Below are 15,908 nucleotides of genomic sequence, written 5' to 3'. Positions count from 1 at the left end.
AAAAATTAAAAAAAAAAATGATTCTACGTGTTTACCCTACAAGAATCTTTTTTTTTTTTTTTTTTTTTTTTTAGGTGGACGGCCATGTCTTGGTAGGCTTGCGGTCATGCCATACTCCTTCCATTTATGGATGATGAATTAAACTGCTCTGTGAGATGTTCAGCGCTTGGGTTATTTTTTATAACCTAACCCTGCTGTGCTCTTCTTCATAACTTTGCTCCTTTATGATCCCCTTACAATTTTACACAATTGTATTTATAATGTCATTGAGTTCCTCCAAGCTTTCAAGTTTCTTGTTATGCAAATTGCATCTTCAGAGAAAAAGAAGACTTGAACTCTATAGCGCCATCTGTTGGAAGTAGCGATCCTACAAGTCACAATCAATCCTTTAATGAGTCTTGTAATATGACTTAGGCCGGGATCACACCACCGTGTTAGATGCGAGAAACTCGCACGAGTCTCTCGCATCAACACCCGGCGCTGCCGCTGACACTCAGACCGGGAGCTGCAGCTGCATAGAAATACATGCAGCCGCAGCTCCGGTCCTGAGTGCTGGCGGCAGCACCAGGTATTGCGAGTTTCTCGCATCACACACGGTAGTGTGATCCCGGCCTTAGGTTAAAAGTTTCTTGTTAGTCATTTTATTCTTTCTCCACTAGGTGGCACAAATGTACTCATGTATTCAACCTTTTTTTTTGCAATCCCAGAGATACTAGGTAGATAACCCTTTCTATTATTAATGTAATGCCCAAGTCTCAATCGTTGTTCTTCAAACACTCCTTAACATTTTAATTGCAAGACCAAGAGCGCAAATTTATGAAAATCGCAGGATTGATAGACATGTTAATGATATGCAAATTAGGAAAAAAAGGAAACAAATTTTTTTATTGATTAAATCATTATCAATTATGAGCACCTCACACAAAAATACATGCGCTTACACATCTTCTAATATTCACAGGACACATATCGAATAACCTGCTGGGAACACGTTATCAGAACCTGAATAAAGTAAGAAATAAACATTGTAACCAGATATCACAATTTTTTATTGAAACAAAGATAACAAACATAACAAAAAAATGCAAAAATTGTAAAAGGAGGTGAACAAAAGAAGAACTGAAAAAGTTTCCAAGGATTAGAAGGTAGAAATAAAAAATGGCATGGTTGTATTGAGGTAGAGAACAATCAAATACTGGCTGCGAGAGCAAATTAAAGTGGTGACAAAAAGTAAGAAAAAGTATGCATTAAATAGTAAGCAACTTATTAATTACCCTACATTTCTGTGTTTTTCAGTGAAGACGGGGTGCAGAGTGTACATTAATGAGGAAAAAAAATGAACTGTTTTGAATTTACCAAATGGCTGCAATGAATCAAAGAGTGAAAAATTTAAAGTGGTCTGAATACTTTCCGTACCCACTGTAAATTAGGTACATGGAATAGCTTCTGACAGGTAGAGAGAGTTGATAGTAGTATGGTCAGCAATACAGGTAAATATGAGAGATTGGGATATTGACCAAAACATTGAACAAAAAGCAACAGATATGCCATACAGTCCAGAGTCAATTCCAACAAGGCATCCAAGGGATTAATCAGCAGGGAGGTGGTTAAAAAAAACAAGGTTAGATTTCAGCATGTGAATCAGAATTCCATGTACAAGGAGCAATACTACAATACATTAACTGGCATCAGACATGAGCTCCATGGGCATTAAAATAGGCAGTACATGAGTGAGGCGACACTAAATTATAGCATGCAATGCCGGTAGAGCATCGGCACGACATCATACAGCTGTGGGAGCAGGAAACCGGTCCCAGTTACAGGGGAAATCAGATGAAAAAAAGTATGTGTGGAATTTCTTACCAAAGGTCTTTTATTACCATATTGGAGGCACAATATGTGAAATAAATGTATGCAATGGTCCATCGACACCACGGCCACTCAGTATTAATGTACCATCACATATACTGTTCCATAATTCTGAGGTTTCTTTAATCTCCCATCCTATTACACCATCATGCAGTCAAGCATTGTTTAAACAAGTGGCTCTACTTCAATGAATAAATTGTGACATTTCATCTTAAGATTCAATTAAATCTTCAAGTTGTACATTTTTTGAATGTTAATTATTCTTATTGCCACATGTGGTCAGGAAAGAATTTGGAACACATTCAATATGCCACATCAAAGACAGTCCACTGCTTCAGGGGTAAGCCACTGACACAGGTACCCTATAGTCTCCCATTATTTCTTTGGAAAGTCATATTCAGTTTTATGATATGACTCATTGACAATGAAATACAACTTATGGGTGTGATGTTAAAATGTAAAAAGGCTTTCAGTATACACTGTTCTGTATGTGTGTAGATATGGAATAACACCATTTCTGAACCTTATATGACTTGTATCCTGCATTTTGACCAGTCTTCCCCTATACAGGCTCTCTCTAAAGTTCAGTTTTCTCTTAGCTAGTGGGTGAAGAATAGCTATGATATCTTCCTTTCACAGTCCAGATAGATATGGGATTCCTACTATCCCATCACTATAGCACTTCCGCAAAGCAGAGTGGAAGACGTTATATGTAACAGGCTGTGTGGTGGAACCATTGTTCCAAAGCCCAAGGAAGACCTGGAGGGGCGTGACTAGGAGCCTCACACAATCTAACCACGGACATGCAGCAGCTGACACCGAGGTCCTTGGAGAGACAAGGGAGGTAATCCAGGTGCTACTCCAGGACTGACCTTGGGTAGATGGCAGCTGATTCCTAGGAATGGGTACCTTGGACGGCCCGGGGCAATGTCTAACAGATGCAGGCAGGCAGAGAAGATGACGAGAACTGCAGGTGCAGACAGGACAGTCGGATGAAGAGATGAGCACTGACGGGTGCAGCTGGATCGGCTGCCATTGAGGTGAGAACTGGCGGGTGCAGCTGTCTCGACTGCTGTTGAGGTGGGCACTGGCGAGTGCAGCTGGCTCAGTTGCCAATGAAAAAAGCATTAGCAGGTGCAGCAGGCTAGGATACGCATACTGGGACCTGAGAACTGACAAGCATGTAAGGAACAAACGCACAACATTGCGCAGGCACCACCATGTTGGAGGAGGCGTTTTAAATAGTAAGAGACCTCCAGCTATTGGCTGGGGACACTTTAGAGGAACGCGCGTGGCTCCTTTAAGGAAGAGGAAGTGTGTGCACGTGCTCCAAGCACAGTGCCTGGAGACTTCCTAGGAGTGCATGCACCCCGGGCAGCAGCAGACCCTGAAGGAGCAGGACAGGAGCCTCGGCAGTGAGTATGCTGGTGTCTCTGCAGGGAGAGAGGGACTGCAGGTAGAGATACAGGTGCTACATTATACATGAGGACTGAGCAGAGTAGCTGTGAATCTAACACTTTGATGAGATAAAACACTAGAAAGCAGCGGACTTAGAGCAGGAAAAATGCTATTGCACGCCTGCTATTCGCCACCAAGAAATTAATTGCTAAAAATTGGATCTCAGAGGGACCTCCATCCCGCAGGTAATACATCAAACATGTGAAATCTTTTCCTTTTGAAATGAACCCCCTTTTTCAACCAAGGTAAAAGTGCATATTTTGACAAACCTTGGCCTTCTTGGGAGGACCGTGACTATTAATTTATTAATGTTGTACTGAAGAGCATTAAAAGATACTCTATAATACGTCTGGACAGAACGCTGGCTAGCTGGTCCTGACAAAACTATGAAAAGCTGTAGGTGTTTTGGACTTTATATTCCTATGTCTACTGTAATTTGGATTCTGGTTGAGTATGACTGGTGTCTGAAAGGGTGGGTTGGCGGGGGATGGGGTAGAATTAGGGTTAAAATTTTCTGATTTGGATATCCTATTTTTCCTTTTTTTAAAATGGTTTAAAAATCAAGAAAGATTTACCCGAGTTTAAAAAATAAAGCAACTGATCTGCCTCTCATTCACTATTCCTCTCACCCTCTTCAATAAGCAGCTGTAATCTAATCCCTCAGTGAACGGACAGTCCATCCCTTTTTAACAGTTTTCAAGTGAAAGATAAGTTTAGGCTGGAATGGGAAAAAAATGGCACACAGGAAAAGAATGTAGCATGTCTCTGGTGAGATACAGTAGTTTAGTACATATTTCTCTGCAGTATTGATTTATGAAAAACTTGTTGAAACTATAGTGATAATGTGACATGTTTATGTGGATTTTGTTACTTTATATTTAAATCATTTTAAAAAACAAAAAAACAAAAAAAAACCTTTATTTAAAAGTGACAAGATCAAGTATTTAAGACAATTTTTCAATATGGCACATTTCTGTATTTACATAGTTATCAGGCTTTGTGTTTTTCAGAACACGGTTCTGTAGAAAGTCAGTCACTGCAGTCCGCGTTTGTTCTTTTTTTTCCCAACATTTCTTCAATACATCAGCTCAACAGGATGAAAAAGAATTTCCATAACCAAGTGAAATTGGATTAAGACCCTGACCTGTGTACTCCACTTTTGTCATGATCGGGGAAACACTTGTTAGGACTTTCTCACCTCGGATGAAACTTTGGGAGCATTGTTGAGTAAGGGCTCTATGCTTCCATCGTCGTATAGATCATTTGCTGTGAATATAAAACAAATAAACATGATCGGCAGAACTTGCTGTCATTAAAAGATGTAATTGTGGATTATTAACAGGTGCACAGACAGGGAGTGTCAAAAGGATAAATAATCATGCAGAAAAAGTAATAATTCATTTATTTATACTTTTAAACGCAGGTGTTATAAAGACAAAACGCAGGAAAAAAAACAACATATTTCTCAGTTGCCCAGGTTCTTCCTATAATGTTTTTTTCCTATCCATTTCAAACTTTGAACTTTGTATGTAGTTTGCATACATGGACTGGATGCCAGTATATAGTTAACCAGACACAGCACTAATGTTTGTACTTTGAACTTGAAAAGATAGCTGCAATCCTTAGGGTTCAGGCTACATTGAGACGGAACACTTCTATGTCAATACTTACAATGGGTAGAAGAGATACTGGTGAGGTCACCAAAAGAATAAATACACCTTTTTTGAGGAAGGGGGTGTAATGTGACCTTATTTTCAATCCAATTTAGCTTGCTGAAGTCCAGTTCAAGCTCTTTTAGAAGTTCATTTCAACTGCTGCTCAGCAAGAGCTGTACATTGCGTTCAAACATAGTAACATAGCAACATAGTTAGCAAGGCCAAAAAAAGACATTTGTCCATCCAGTTCAGCCTATATTCCATCAGAATAGATCCCCAGATCTACGTCCTTCTAAAGAACCTAACAATAACTGTAAGATACAATATTGTTACGATCCAGGAAGACATCCAGGCCTCTCTTGAAACCCTCGACTGAGTTTGCCATCACCACCTCCTCAGGCAGGGAATTCCAGATTCTCGCTGCCCTAACAGTAAAGAAACCTCTTCTATGTGGGTGGATAAACCTCCTCTCCTCCAGGCGCAGAGAATGCCCCCTTGTGACCGTCACCTTCCTTGGTATAAACAGATCCTCGGAGAGATATTTGTATTGTCCCCTTATAAACTTATACATGGTTATTAGATCGCCCTTCAGTCTTTTTTCTAGACTAAATAATCCAAATTTTGCTAATCTCTCTGGGTATTGTAGTTCCCCCATCCCCTTTATTAATGCTGTTGCCCTCCTTTGTACTCACTCTAGTTCAATTATATCCTTCCTGAGCACCGGTGCCCAAAACTGTACACTGTACTCCACGTGCGGTCTAACCAGGGATTTGTACAGAGGCAGTATAATGCTCTCATTATGTGTATCCAGACCTCTTTTAATGCACCCCATGATCCTGTTTGCCTTGGCAGCCGCTGCCTGGCATTGGCTGCTCCAGGTAAGTTTATCATTAAATAGGATCCCCAAGTCCTTTTCCATGTCAGATTTACCCGGTGGTTTCCCGTTCAGTGTGTAATGGTGATATTGATTCCTTCTTCCCATGTGTATAAACTTACATGTATCATTGTTAAACCGCATCTGCCACCTTTCAGTCCAAGTTTCCAACTTATCTAGATCCATCTGTAGCAGAATACTACCTTCTCTTGTATTGACCGCTTTAGGCTGGCTTCACACTAGTGTTCGGCAGGGCTGCGGATGGCAGCCTACTTCCTTCTTTCTTCCTCCGTTAAGCCCCGCTCACTGCCGCACCTCTTCCTTCAGCTTCGCCTACGTCTGCATGTGTCCTGCGTACCCTATCTTTATCATTGGGTACGCAGGCCATGCGGATGTATGCTGACACATCCGCATGTGTCGTTTTGACGCTGCGCCAAAAGCAACAAGATGCATTTTGTTTTGGTTGGCGGACGCGTCAAAACGACGCATGCGGATGCGTCAGCATACATCCGCATGGCCTGCGTACCCAATGTTAAAGATAGGGTACGCAGGATGCATGCAGACGTAGGCGGAACTGAAGAGGTGCGGCAGTGGGCGGGGCTTAACGGAGGAAGAAAGAAGGAAGTAGGTTGCCATCCGCAGACCTGCCGAATGCTAGTGTGAAGCCAGCCTTACATAGTTTTGTATAATCTGCAAATATCGATATTTTACTGTGCAAACCTTCTATCAGTTCGTTAATAAATATGTTGAAGAGAATAGGTCCCAACACTGACCCCTGTGGTACCCCACTGGTCACAACGACCCAGTTAGAGAATATACCATTTATAACCACCCACTGCTTTCTATCACTAAGCCAGTTACTTATTCATTTAGGCTGTGTGCCCACGTTGCGTTTTTTAAGCGTTTCCGCAGCGTTTTTGCTGCTGCGGAAACGTTTAAAAACGCTAAAAAAAGGCATCCCATTCATTTTAATTAAATTCCGCAATTACTGGGCACATGCTACGTATTTTTCCGCAGCATAATCGCATTGCCCATCAGGCTATGCCTGCTACAGTGACAGTGATTGACACATTAGCCAATGATGGGATAGTAGTGTTCCCATCATCCGGCTAATGTGTTGAATGTAAAAAAAAACCCACATACACACATATAGCTCATACTTACCATATACTGCCATCGATCACCTGAAAGAAAATTAAAGTAATAAACAAACGCTATACTCCCTGTTCGACGTAATTCAATTAATTAATTGTCCCGCGACGATCTCCCGTGGAGAGCTGTCACATGGGCTTATGTGACTGCTCTCCAGGGGCTCCAGTGATACAATGACGGAGATAATCCTCCGCATTGTATCACTCTGCCACCGACAGATCACCAGAGTTCACCTGTCACATTGCGGTACTACAGCGTGAGAATTTCCTCACGCTGTAGTGCCGTAAAGCGAGAGGCTTTATCTCCAATGACACACTGCTTGAGAGTTATCTCCGGTCAGTGTGTCATCGAAACCCTATAGAGCGGTCACATCTGCTGATGTGACAGTTCTATAGGGGAGATCATCGTGGGACAATCGTTATTAATGGGATTACGTCGGACAGGGAGTATATTGTTGGTTTGTTTTTGTTTTTTTTAAATTTTTGCAGGTGATTGAGGGCTTCGAATGTATAGGCGTGTAATAAAAATTATGAAAAAATGTGTTGTGTTTTATTTAATTAAAATACTTTGTGTGTGAGTTTTTTAACCCTTTATTACTTAGATTAATAATGGATAGGCATCTTATTGACACCTCTCCATTATTAACCGGGCTAAATGTCACCTTTCAATAGCAAGGAGACATTAACCCCTTATTACCCCATATGCCACAGCTACACGGCAGTGGGAACAGAGGGGCTAAGTGCCAGAATTGGTGCATCGTGCAGATGCACCATTTCTGGGGCGGCTGCGGGCTGGTATTTGTAGCCAGGGGGTGACCAATATCCATGGCCCCTTCCTAGGCTATGAATATCAGCCCGCAGCTGTCTGCGTAGCCTTTCAGGCTATAAAATATAGGGGGACCCCACATCATTTTTTTGGGGGGGTCCCCCTATTTTAATAGCCAGTAAAGGCTATGCAGACAGCTGCGGGCTGATATTCATAGCCTGGGAAGATCCATGGGTATTAACCGCTTCCCAGGCTACAAATATTGGCCCCCGGTTTTCCCCCTCTGGCGCAGAAAATTGCGCAGGAACTGACGTCATTTTCTTTCCGTTTTTTTTTTAATTAAACATATTGTTCCTTAATAAACATCAGCCTTGTTATTATTTATCTATGGATATACAACACCTGGCAAAAATTATGGAATCACCGGCCTTGGAGGATGTTCATTCAGTTGTTTAATGTTGCATATTCCCAGTGCCTTCTGGGATAAGTGAAGAGTCTCCGCGAGCCCAACGATCACTGGGTTTTGGCCGTTGCAGCTGAAAAGAGGAAATCGGAAAACCAGGGGAAGAGTCTTGAGGAGATCATTTGCATATTCCCAGTGCCTTCTGAGATAAGTGAAGAGTCTCCGCGAGCTCAACAATCACTGGGTTTTGGCCGTTGCAGCTGAAAAGAGGAATTTTGGCTCATCTTTCATCGTTTTTAAGAAATCTCAATATGGAAGAGGCCAGGAGCCATTTGGTGAGCTGCATTTCTTGCTACATGTTCACAGACTTACCAGTGGAAAAGCCAAACGCAAATGCAAGCCAAATGCAAGCTTGTGTCCCTATTGGAGGAAAAGTTGCAAAATCTCGAAGAGAGGTTAGCTACGTTGAAGATCATTAAGGAAGGTGAAGAGTTCTTGGACAGAGCAGAATTATCTCTTCATGTTACAGAAAGAGAAGAAATTCAAAGTGCACCTGAAGAAACAGAGGAATGGAGACATGTGACCCAGAGAAGCAGGAGGATCAGGAGGCAGTCAGCACCCATACTGCTCAGGAACCAGTACCAGGCTCTCACGCAGGAAAACGATGAAGAAATACATCAGGATAAGACTTTGCCAATAAACAGCAACCTTGTACGCCTTCAGAGTCCTCCTGGATGGAGAAAGAAAAATGTTGTGAAGAAGAAACGGAGAGTGGTGGTCATGGGGGATTCCCTGTTGAGAGGAACAGAGGCCGCTATCTGCAGACTGGATATAACTTCAAGAGAAATGTGCTGTCTTCCAGGTGCAAAAATTAAAGATGTGTCTGACAGGATATCAGGACTCTTCAGACCTACCGATGACTACCCATTCCTGCTACTACATGTGGGGACAAATGACACCGCAAGAAATGACCTGGAAATCATCTGCAGAGACTTTGAAGACTTAGGCAAGAAAGTGAAAGAACTGGGAGCGCAGGTGGTCTTCTCTCCCATCCTCCCAGTGGATGGCCATGGAACAAGGAGGTGGAATAAGATTCTGCAGGTGAACAACTGGCTACGTCGATGGTGCTGTCAGCAACGATTTGGATTTATGGATCACGGAGTGAATTACTTATACGATGGACTACTTGCTAGAGATGGGGTGCACCTTACGAAGACTGGAAAGCATGTATTTGGAAGTCGCCTTGCTACACTTGTAAGGAGAGCTTTAAACTAGAACAACATGGGAAGGGAAACAAAAGACCAGAAAAAGCCATACACCTGACAAATGCTATTGAGAACTCTGCTATTAGAAGTTGAAAGGAAGAACAAAGACAAAAGAATCTAATTAATAAAAATATTGGAGAAAGAGAAACCAATCACAAACTAAAATGTTTCTATACTAATGCGCAAAGCATGGGCAACAAGCAAGGAGAATTGGAACTACTAACACAGGAAAAGAAATATGATGTCATTGGAATCACTGAAACTTGGTGGGACAATACACATGATTGGAATACAAGACTAGAAGGATACAACATATTTGCAAGAAACAGACTTGATAAACGAGGAGGAGGTGTTGCATTGTATGTTAGAAACGCGTATATCTGCACAGAGATTGAATCTTCAGAGACCGGGAGTTCTGTGGAAACTGTTTGGGTAAGAATACAAGGACAGAACAATGGAAAGGACACCATTGTAGGCATTTACTACAGGCCGCCTGTGCAAGCTGAAGATATGGATGAACTCTTTATGCATCAAATGGCCAAGTTCTCCAAAAAATATGACATAGTTGTCATGGGAGATTTCAACTATCCAGACATTTGTTGAGAATCTCTCTCAGGCAAAACTAACAGGTCAAGGAAATTCTTATCCTCTCTTGCTGACAACTTTATCTTCCAAAAGGTAGGGGAGAAAACAAGGGGAACTGCTACCTTGGATCTAATCCTTATAAACTGGGAGGAAATGGTTGAGGAGGTAAAAGTGGCTGGGACCCTAGGAGGTAGTGACCATGCTATTTTAGAATTTTGGATAACTAGAGGCGGAAGACCTGTGAAGACTCAGACGTCAAGGTTAGATTTCAGAAAGGCAGATTTTAAGGGATTCAGAAAGAGAATTGGAGGGATCCAATGGCTGGATATCCTTGAAGACAAAAATGTCCAGGAAGGATGGGAAATCTTGAAAAATGAAATTCTCAAAGCACAGTTGTTAACAATTCCGAAAAGAGGGAAGAATAGGAAGCATTTAAGGAAACCAGGATGGATGAACACAGAACTTAAGCACATGCTAAAAAGGAAGAAAGAAATGTTTATAAAATGGAAAGAGGGAGGCATATCTAAAGAAGTATATAATGCTGTCTGCAGAACCTGCAGGGCACAAATCAGATTAACTTAAAGCTGAAAATGAATTGAGGCTTGCAAGAGATGTCAAAAGCAATAATAAAGGATTTTGGGGATATGTCAAAAGTAAAAGAAAAGTCAAAGATGCTATAGGATTTTTACAGGATGAAAATGATGAAATGGTAAGACAGGATGTTGAGAAGGCTGAACTTTTAAATTCCTATTTTGCATCTGTTTTCTCTCAGAAAGGAAATGTAACATCAACTGTTCTTGACTGTCCTATTAAGGGAATAGAAGAATCCAGGATATCTATAAACAGATAGATAGTGAGGAAACACTTAGCTAACCTAAATGAATTCAAGTCTCCAGTTCCAGATGAATTACACTCCAGAGTACTGAAGGAGATAGCAGAAGAAATTTTTGAACCCCTCTCCATAATCTTTGAAAATTCTTGGAGAACAGGAGAAGTGCCAGAAGACTGGAGAAGAGCAAATGTTGTTCCTATCTTCAAAAGGGGGAAGAAGGTGGACCCAGGCAACTATAGGCCGGTGAGTCTGACTTCTATACCAGGAAAGATCTTTGAACAAATTATTAAACAACATGTATGTCAGTACCTGGATAACAATGAAGTGATTAAACAGAGTCAGCATGGGTTTGTAACTAATAAGTCATGTCAGACTAACTTAATTTCCTTCTATGACGGAATCACTGATTGGGTGGATCAAGGAAATGCTGTAGATATAGTATATCTTGACTTCAGCAAAGCATTTGACAAAGTCTCTCATACAATCCTTATTGAAAAAATGACTAAGTATGGAATGGACAAGGCAACTGTTAGGTGGATTCATAACTGGCTTAGTGATCGGACCCAAAGAGTGGTCGTAAATGGCTGCACATCCAGTTGGAAGAATGTCTCAAGTGGGGTACCACAGGGCTCTGTCCTGGGCCCTGTATTGTTCAACATCTTTATCAATGATTTAGATGAAGGAATTGAGGGTAAACTGATTAAATTTGCTGATGACACAAAGCTAGGAGGGATAGCTAATACTAGAGAAGAGAGAGAGAGGATTCAAAAAGATATAAATAAACTGGAGAAGTGGGCAGCAACTAACAGAATGGTTTTTAACAGGGAGAAATGCAAAGTACTACATCTGGGCAATAAAAATGAAAAAAGCATATACAAAATGAGAGGAATAGGGTTAAGCAACAGCACATGTGAAAAAGACTTGGGTATGCTAATAAATCACAGACTGAATATGAGTCAACAGTGTGATGCAGCAGCAAAAAAGGCAAATGCAATTCTAGGATGTATTAACAGAAGCATACAGTCTAGATCACGTTAAGTCATTATTTCCCTCTACTCCTCTTTGGTCAGACCTCATCTGGAATATTGTGTCCAGTTTTGGGCACCACATTTTAAAAAAGACATCAACAAACTGGAGCAAGTTCAGAAAAGAGTGACCAGAATGGTGACCGGTCTGCAAACCCTGTCTTATGAGGAAAGGTTGCAGGATTTGGGAATGTTTAGTTTGCAAAAGAGAAGACTGAGAGGAGACTTAATAGCTGTCTACAAATATCTAAAGGGCTGTCACATTGTAGAAGGGTCAACTTTATTCTCATTTGCACAAGGAAAGACTAGAAGCAATGGGATGAAACTGAATGGGAGGAGACACAGATTAGATATTAGAAAAAACTTTTTGACAGTTAGAGTGATCAATGAGTGGAACAAGCTGCCACGAGAAGTGGTGAGTTCTCCTTCAATGGAAGTCTTCAAACAGAGGCTGGACAGACATCTGACTGGGATGATTTAGCGAATCCTGCTTTGAGCAGGGGGTTGGACCAGATGGCCCAGGAGGTCCCTTCCAACTCTACGATTCTATGATTTTCGTATTGATTGTATAGGTCATTTAGCAGCAAAACAAGCCTAAACAAGTCATCCACCACCATGTTTCACAGTTGGTAAGACTACTTTCACATTAGCGTTTCTTAGCGCTGCGCTTCGTGCACAATAGAAACGCATGCAAAAAACACATCATGCATTCCCATAGACTGTAATGTGTTATTTTGGCGCATTCCGTGCGCAAGCGCGCACATGCATTTTTTGAGGCCGTTGGACGGACCCAAAAATGCAACAGGTTACGTCGGGCGCGCCTAGGCGCACACTACAAAAAACCGCGTGCGCACGAAAACACATACGAACGCGTGCAAACGCTAGACCATGCGCAAGCCATGTTAAACATATGGGTTGCATGGCGCATGGACGCGCATGATGTGCTGCGCTAAAAACGCTAATGTGAAACCACCGTACCAGCCTAAGAGACGTTTGTGGTGATAAGCTGTGCAATAACTGAACGTCACCAAAAGGATATTGTTCCAGAACTTGTGCTTAGCTCAGGTGTAAATTTGCAAACATAGAAGGTATATAGTCCACAAATTAGATATTGATGATCTATCCATAGGATACTAGTTGGGTTCTGACCCCTGGATACCCAACCAATTAGCTGTTTGCCACACCAGAGGTACACACCATAGAGAGCAAAGCTCCATACACTATGTAGTGGCCATTCTTGCAGGCCACCTTTTATTCACTTTAAGAGGATCTGATGAGCCCCGATCTCTACATAGTGCATGAAGCCAGAAAAGCATGGCTCCAACACCAAGTAGATCTGGCCACAGGCAGTGCTGAAAACAGCCAAATGGTGATGGTGTTTGATGTCGAAGGCCTATTCTTAAGGCATGTCATCAGAGTCGTTTACAACCCCTTTACGTTGTGCTGCCATTTCTAGCCAACCTCCCACGAAAGCAATTCACTTAAAGACATAAATTAAAAATATATCACAAAATAAAGCAGTTACACTTAGCAACATCAGGTCACAAAACAATACACTACAGGATGCAGCAGGCCCCACAAACTTACTATCTATGGGGGGATTGCCTAGTATTATAAATGCTCGTGGATAACATTTGCATAAAGTGCCTGACACAGAGATATGTGTAGTGCACCATGCCAGTTTACTGCCTATTAGACATATCCATACTATTAGATTAGGTGAGGTATCTAGCATTATATACAGTGGGGAAAAAAAGTATTTAGTCAGTCAGCAATAGTGCAAGTTCCACCACTTAAAAAGATGAGAGGTGTCTGTAATTTACATCATAGGTAGACCTCAACTATGGGAGACAAACTGAGAAAAAAAAATCCAGAAAATCACATTGTCTGTTTTTTTTTTCATTTTATTTGCATATTATGGTGGAAAATAAGTATTTGGTCAGAAACAAAATTTCATCTCAATACTTTGTGATATATCCTTTGTTGGCAATGACAGAGGTCAAACGTTTTCTGTAAGTCTTCACAAGGTTGCCACACACTGTTGTTGGTATGTTGGCCCATTCCTCCATGCAGATCTCCTCTAGAGCAGTGATGTTTTTGGCTTTTCGCTTGGCAACACGGACTTTTAACTCCCTCCAAAGGTTTTCTATAGGGTTGAGATCTGGAGACTGGCTAGGCCACTCCAGGACCTTGAAATGCTTCTTACGAAGCCACTCCTTCGTTGCCCTGGCGGTGTGCTTTGGATCATTGTCATGTTGAAAGACCCAGCCACGTTTCATCTTCAATGCCCTTGCTGATGGAAGGAGGTTTGCACTCAAAATCTCACGATACTTGGCCCCATTCATTCTTTCATGTACCCGGATCAGTCGTCCTGGCCCCTTTGCAGAGAAACAGCCCCAAAGCATGATGTTTCCACCACCATGCTTTACAGTAGGTATGGTGTTTGATGGATGCAACTCAGTATTCTTTTTCCTCCAAACACGACAAGTTGTGTTTCTACCAAACAGTTCCAGTTTGGTTTCATCAGACCATAGGACATTCTCCCAAAACTCCTCTGGATCATCCAAATGCTCTCTAGCAAACTTCAGACGGGCCCGGACATGTACAGGCTTAAGCAGTGGGACACGTCTGGCACTGCAGGATCTGAGTCCATGGTGGCGTAGTGTGTTACTTATGGTAGGCCTTGTTACATTGGTCCCAGCTCTCTGCAGTTCATTCACTAGGTCCCCCCGCGTGGTTCTGGGATTTTTGCTCACCGTTCTTGTGATCATTCTGACCCCACGGGGTGGGATTTTGCGTGGAGCACCAGATCGAGGGAGATTATCAGTGGTCTTGTATGTCTTCCATTTTCTAATTATTGTTCCCACAGTTGATTTCTTCACTCCAAGCTGGTTGGCTATTGCAGATTCAGTCTTCCCAGCCTGGTGCAGGACTACAATTTTGTTTCTGGTGTCCTTTGACAGCTCTTTGGTCTTCACCATAGTGGAGTTTGGAGTCAGACTGTTTGAGGGTGTGCACAGGTGTCTTTTTATACTGATAACAAGTTTAAACAGGTGCCATTACTACAGGTAATGAGTGGAGGAAAGAGGAGACTCTTAAAGAAGAAGTTACAGGTCTGTGAGAGCCAGAAATCTTGATTGCTTGTTTCTGACCAAATACTTATTTTCCACCATAATATGCAAATAAAATGAAAAAAAAACAGACAATGTGATTTTCTGGATTTTTTTTTCTCAGTTTGTCTCCCATAGTTGAGGTCTACCTATGATGTAAATTACAGACGCCTCTCATCTTTTTAAGTGGTGGAACTTGCACTATTGCTGACTGACTAAATACTTTTTTTCCCCACTGTAAGTGCACCCCACAGGAACAGACCCCATTTCCCCCAACCACTGGCATTTCTAATCCCACCATAACTGATGTGTGTGGTTGTTCATCAGTACTTTGCACCTTTGATGGGTTCACCCTTTATCATGGGGTCTGCTGCATTAGTATTGTAAGTATGGCAGCTTTTGTCTGCGATATTGCTTCACCGTCCATGAAAGCTCTAGTTGTTCAGTCATTTTCCTTACTGACAAAAGCATGAACATAGTCATAATGACTCCGATTCTTTAAGACGGGCATTTTGTGTGCAAGTCTTCATGAAGGTAGCCCTAGAATAAGATGTGCCAAATTCGTTATAGAAGCGTGCACCTTTTTAATTAATCTGGTGTATCTTTTAACGGTCATGCATCATTAGGAGAGACATGGAAGAAATTATGATGGAGCGGGAAAGAGGTGGCGTAAAAACTTCAAAAATTGCACAAAATTTGGAGCATTTCAAGCAGTTTTACATCAGCATTCTGGTAAAAAATGCTTGACGACTCCACCCCAGTGAGCTTACAAATGCCTGTGGGTTGTATAATGTAGCCCTTAGGGTTTTATCATATTTTTGAGCATTATGTGGTCTCCATATGGTCAGTAGAACAAAGATTTGAATAAGACAACCCATTTTTATGCTGAAACCAGCTCAGTGGTCAGCTGTTATC

The 15,908-nt window shown here is 41.7% G+C and overlaps 1 protein-coding gene across 2 annotated transcripts in view; it reads right to left on the bottom strand.

Annotated features, from left to right (window-relative positions):
• Positions 1 to 858: 858 nt before the first annotated feature.
• Positions 859 to 15,908, bottom strand: part of SLC26A11 (solute carrier family 26 member 11) — an 80,359-nt gene continuing 65,309 nt past the window's right edge. The window contains exons 17-18 of one of the 2 annotated variants that reach the window (XM_073588088.1): positions 4,526 to 4,593; positions 859 to 1,607 (exon numbers count right to left, since the gene is read on the bottom strand). In XM_073588088.1, the coding sequence (XP_073444189.1) occupies positions 1,593 to 1,607; positions 4,526 to 4,593 (83 nt within the window). In that variant the 3' untranslated portion in view covers positions 859 to 1,592. The remainder of the gene's footprint in view (positions 1,608 to 4,525; positions 4,594 to 15,908) is intronic. The other variant, XM_073588087.1, reaches the window with a different exon arrangement.

The sequence above is a fragment of the Dendrobates tinctorius genome, unplaced genomic scaffold (assembly GCF_039654945.1).
Source record: "Dendrobates tinctorius isolate UK_male_01 unplaced genomic scaffold, ASM3965494v1 ptg000103l, whole genome shotgun sequence".
In the NCBI taxonomy this organism is placed as follows: Eukaryota; Metazoa; Chordata; class Amphibia; order Anura; family Dendrobatidae; genus Dendrobates; species Dendrobates tinctorius.
The sequence above is the reverse complement of the archived record's forward strand: the minus strand, read 5'-3'. Positions and strand labels throughout refer to the sequence as shown.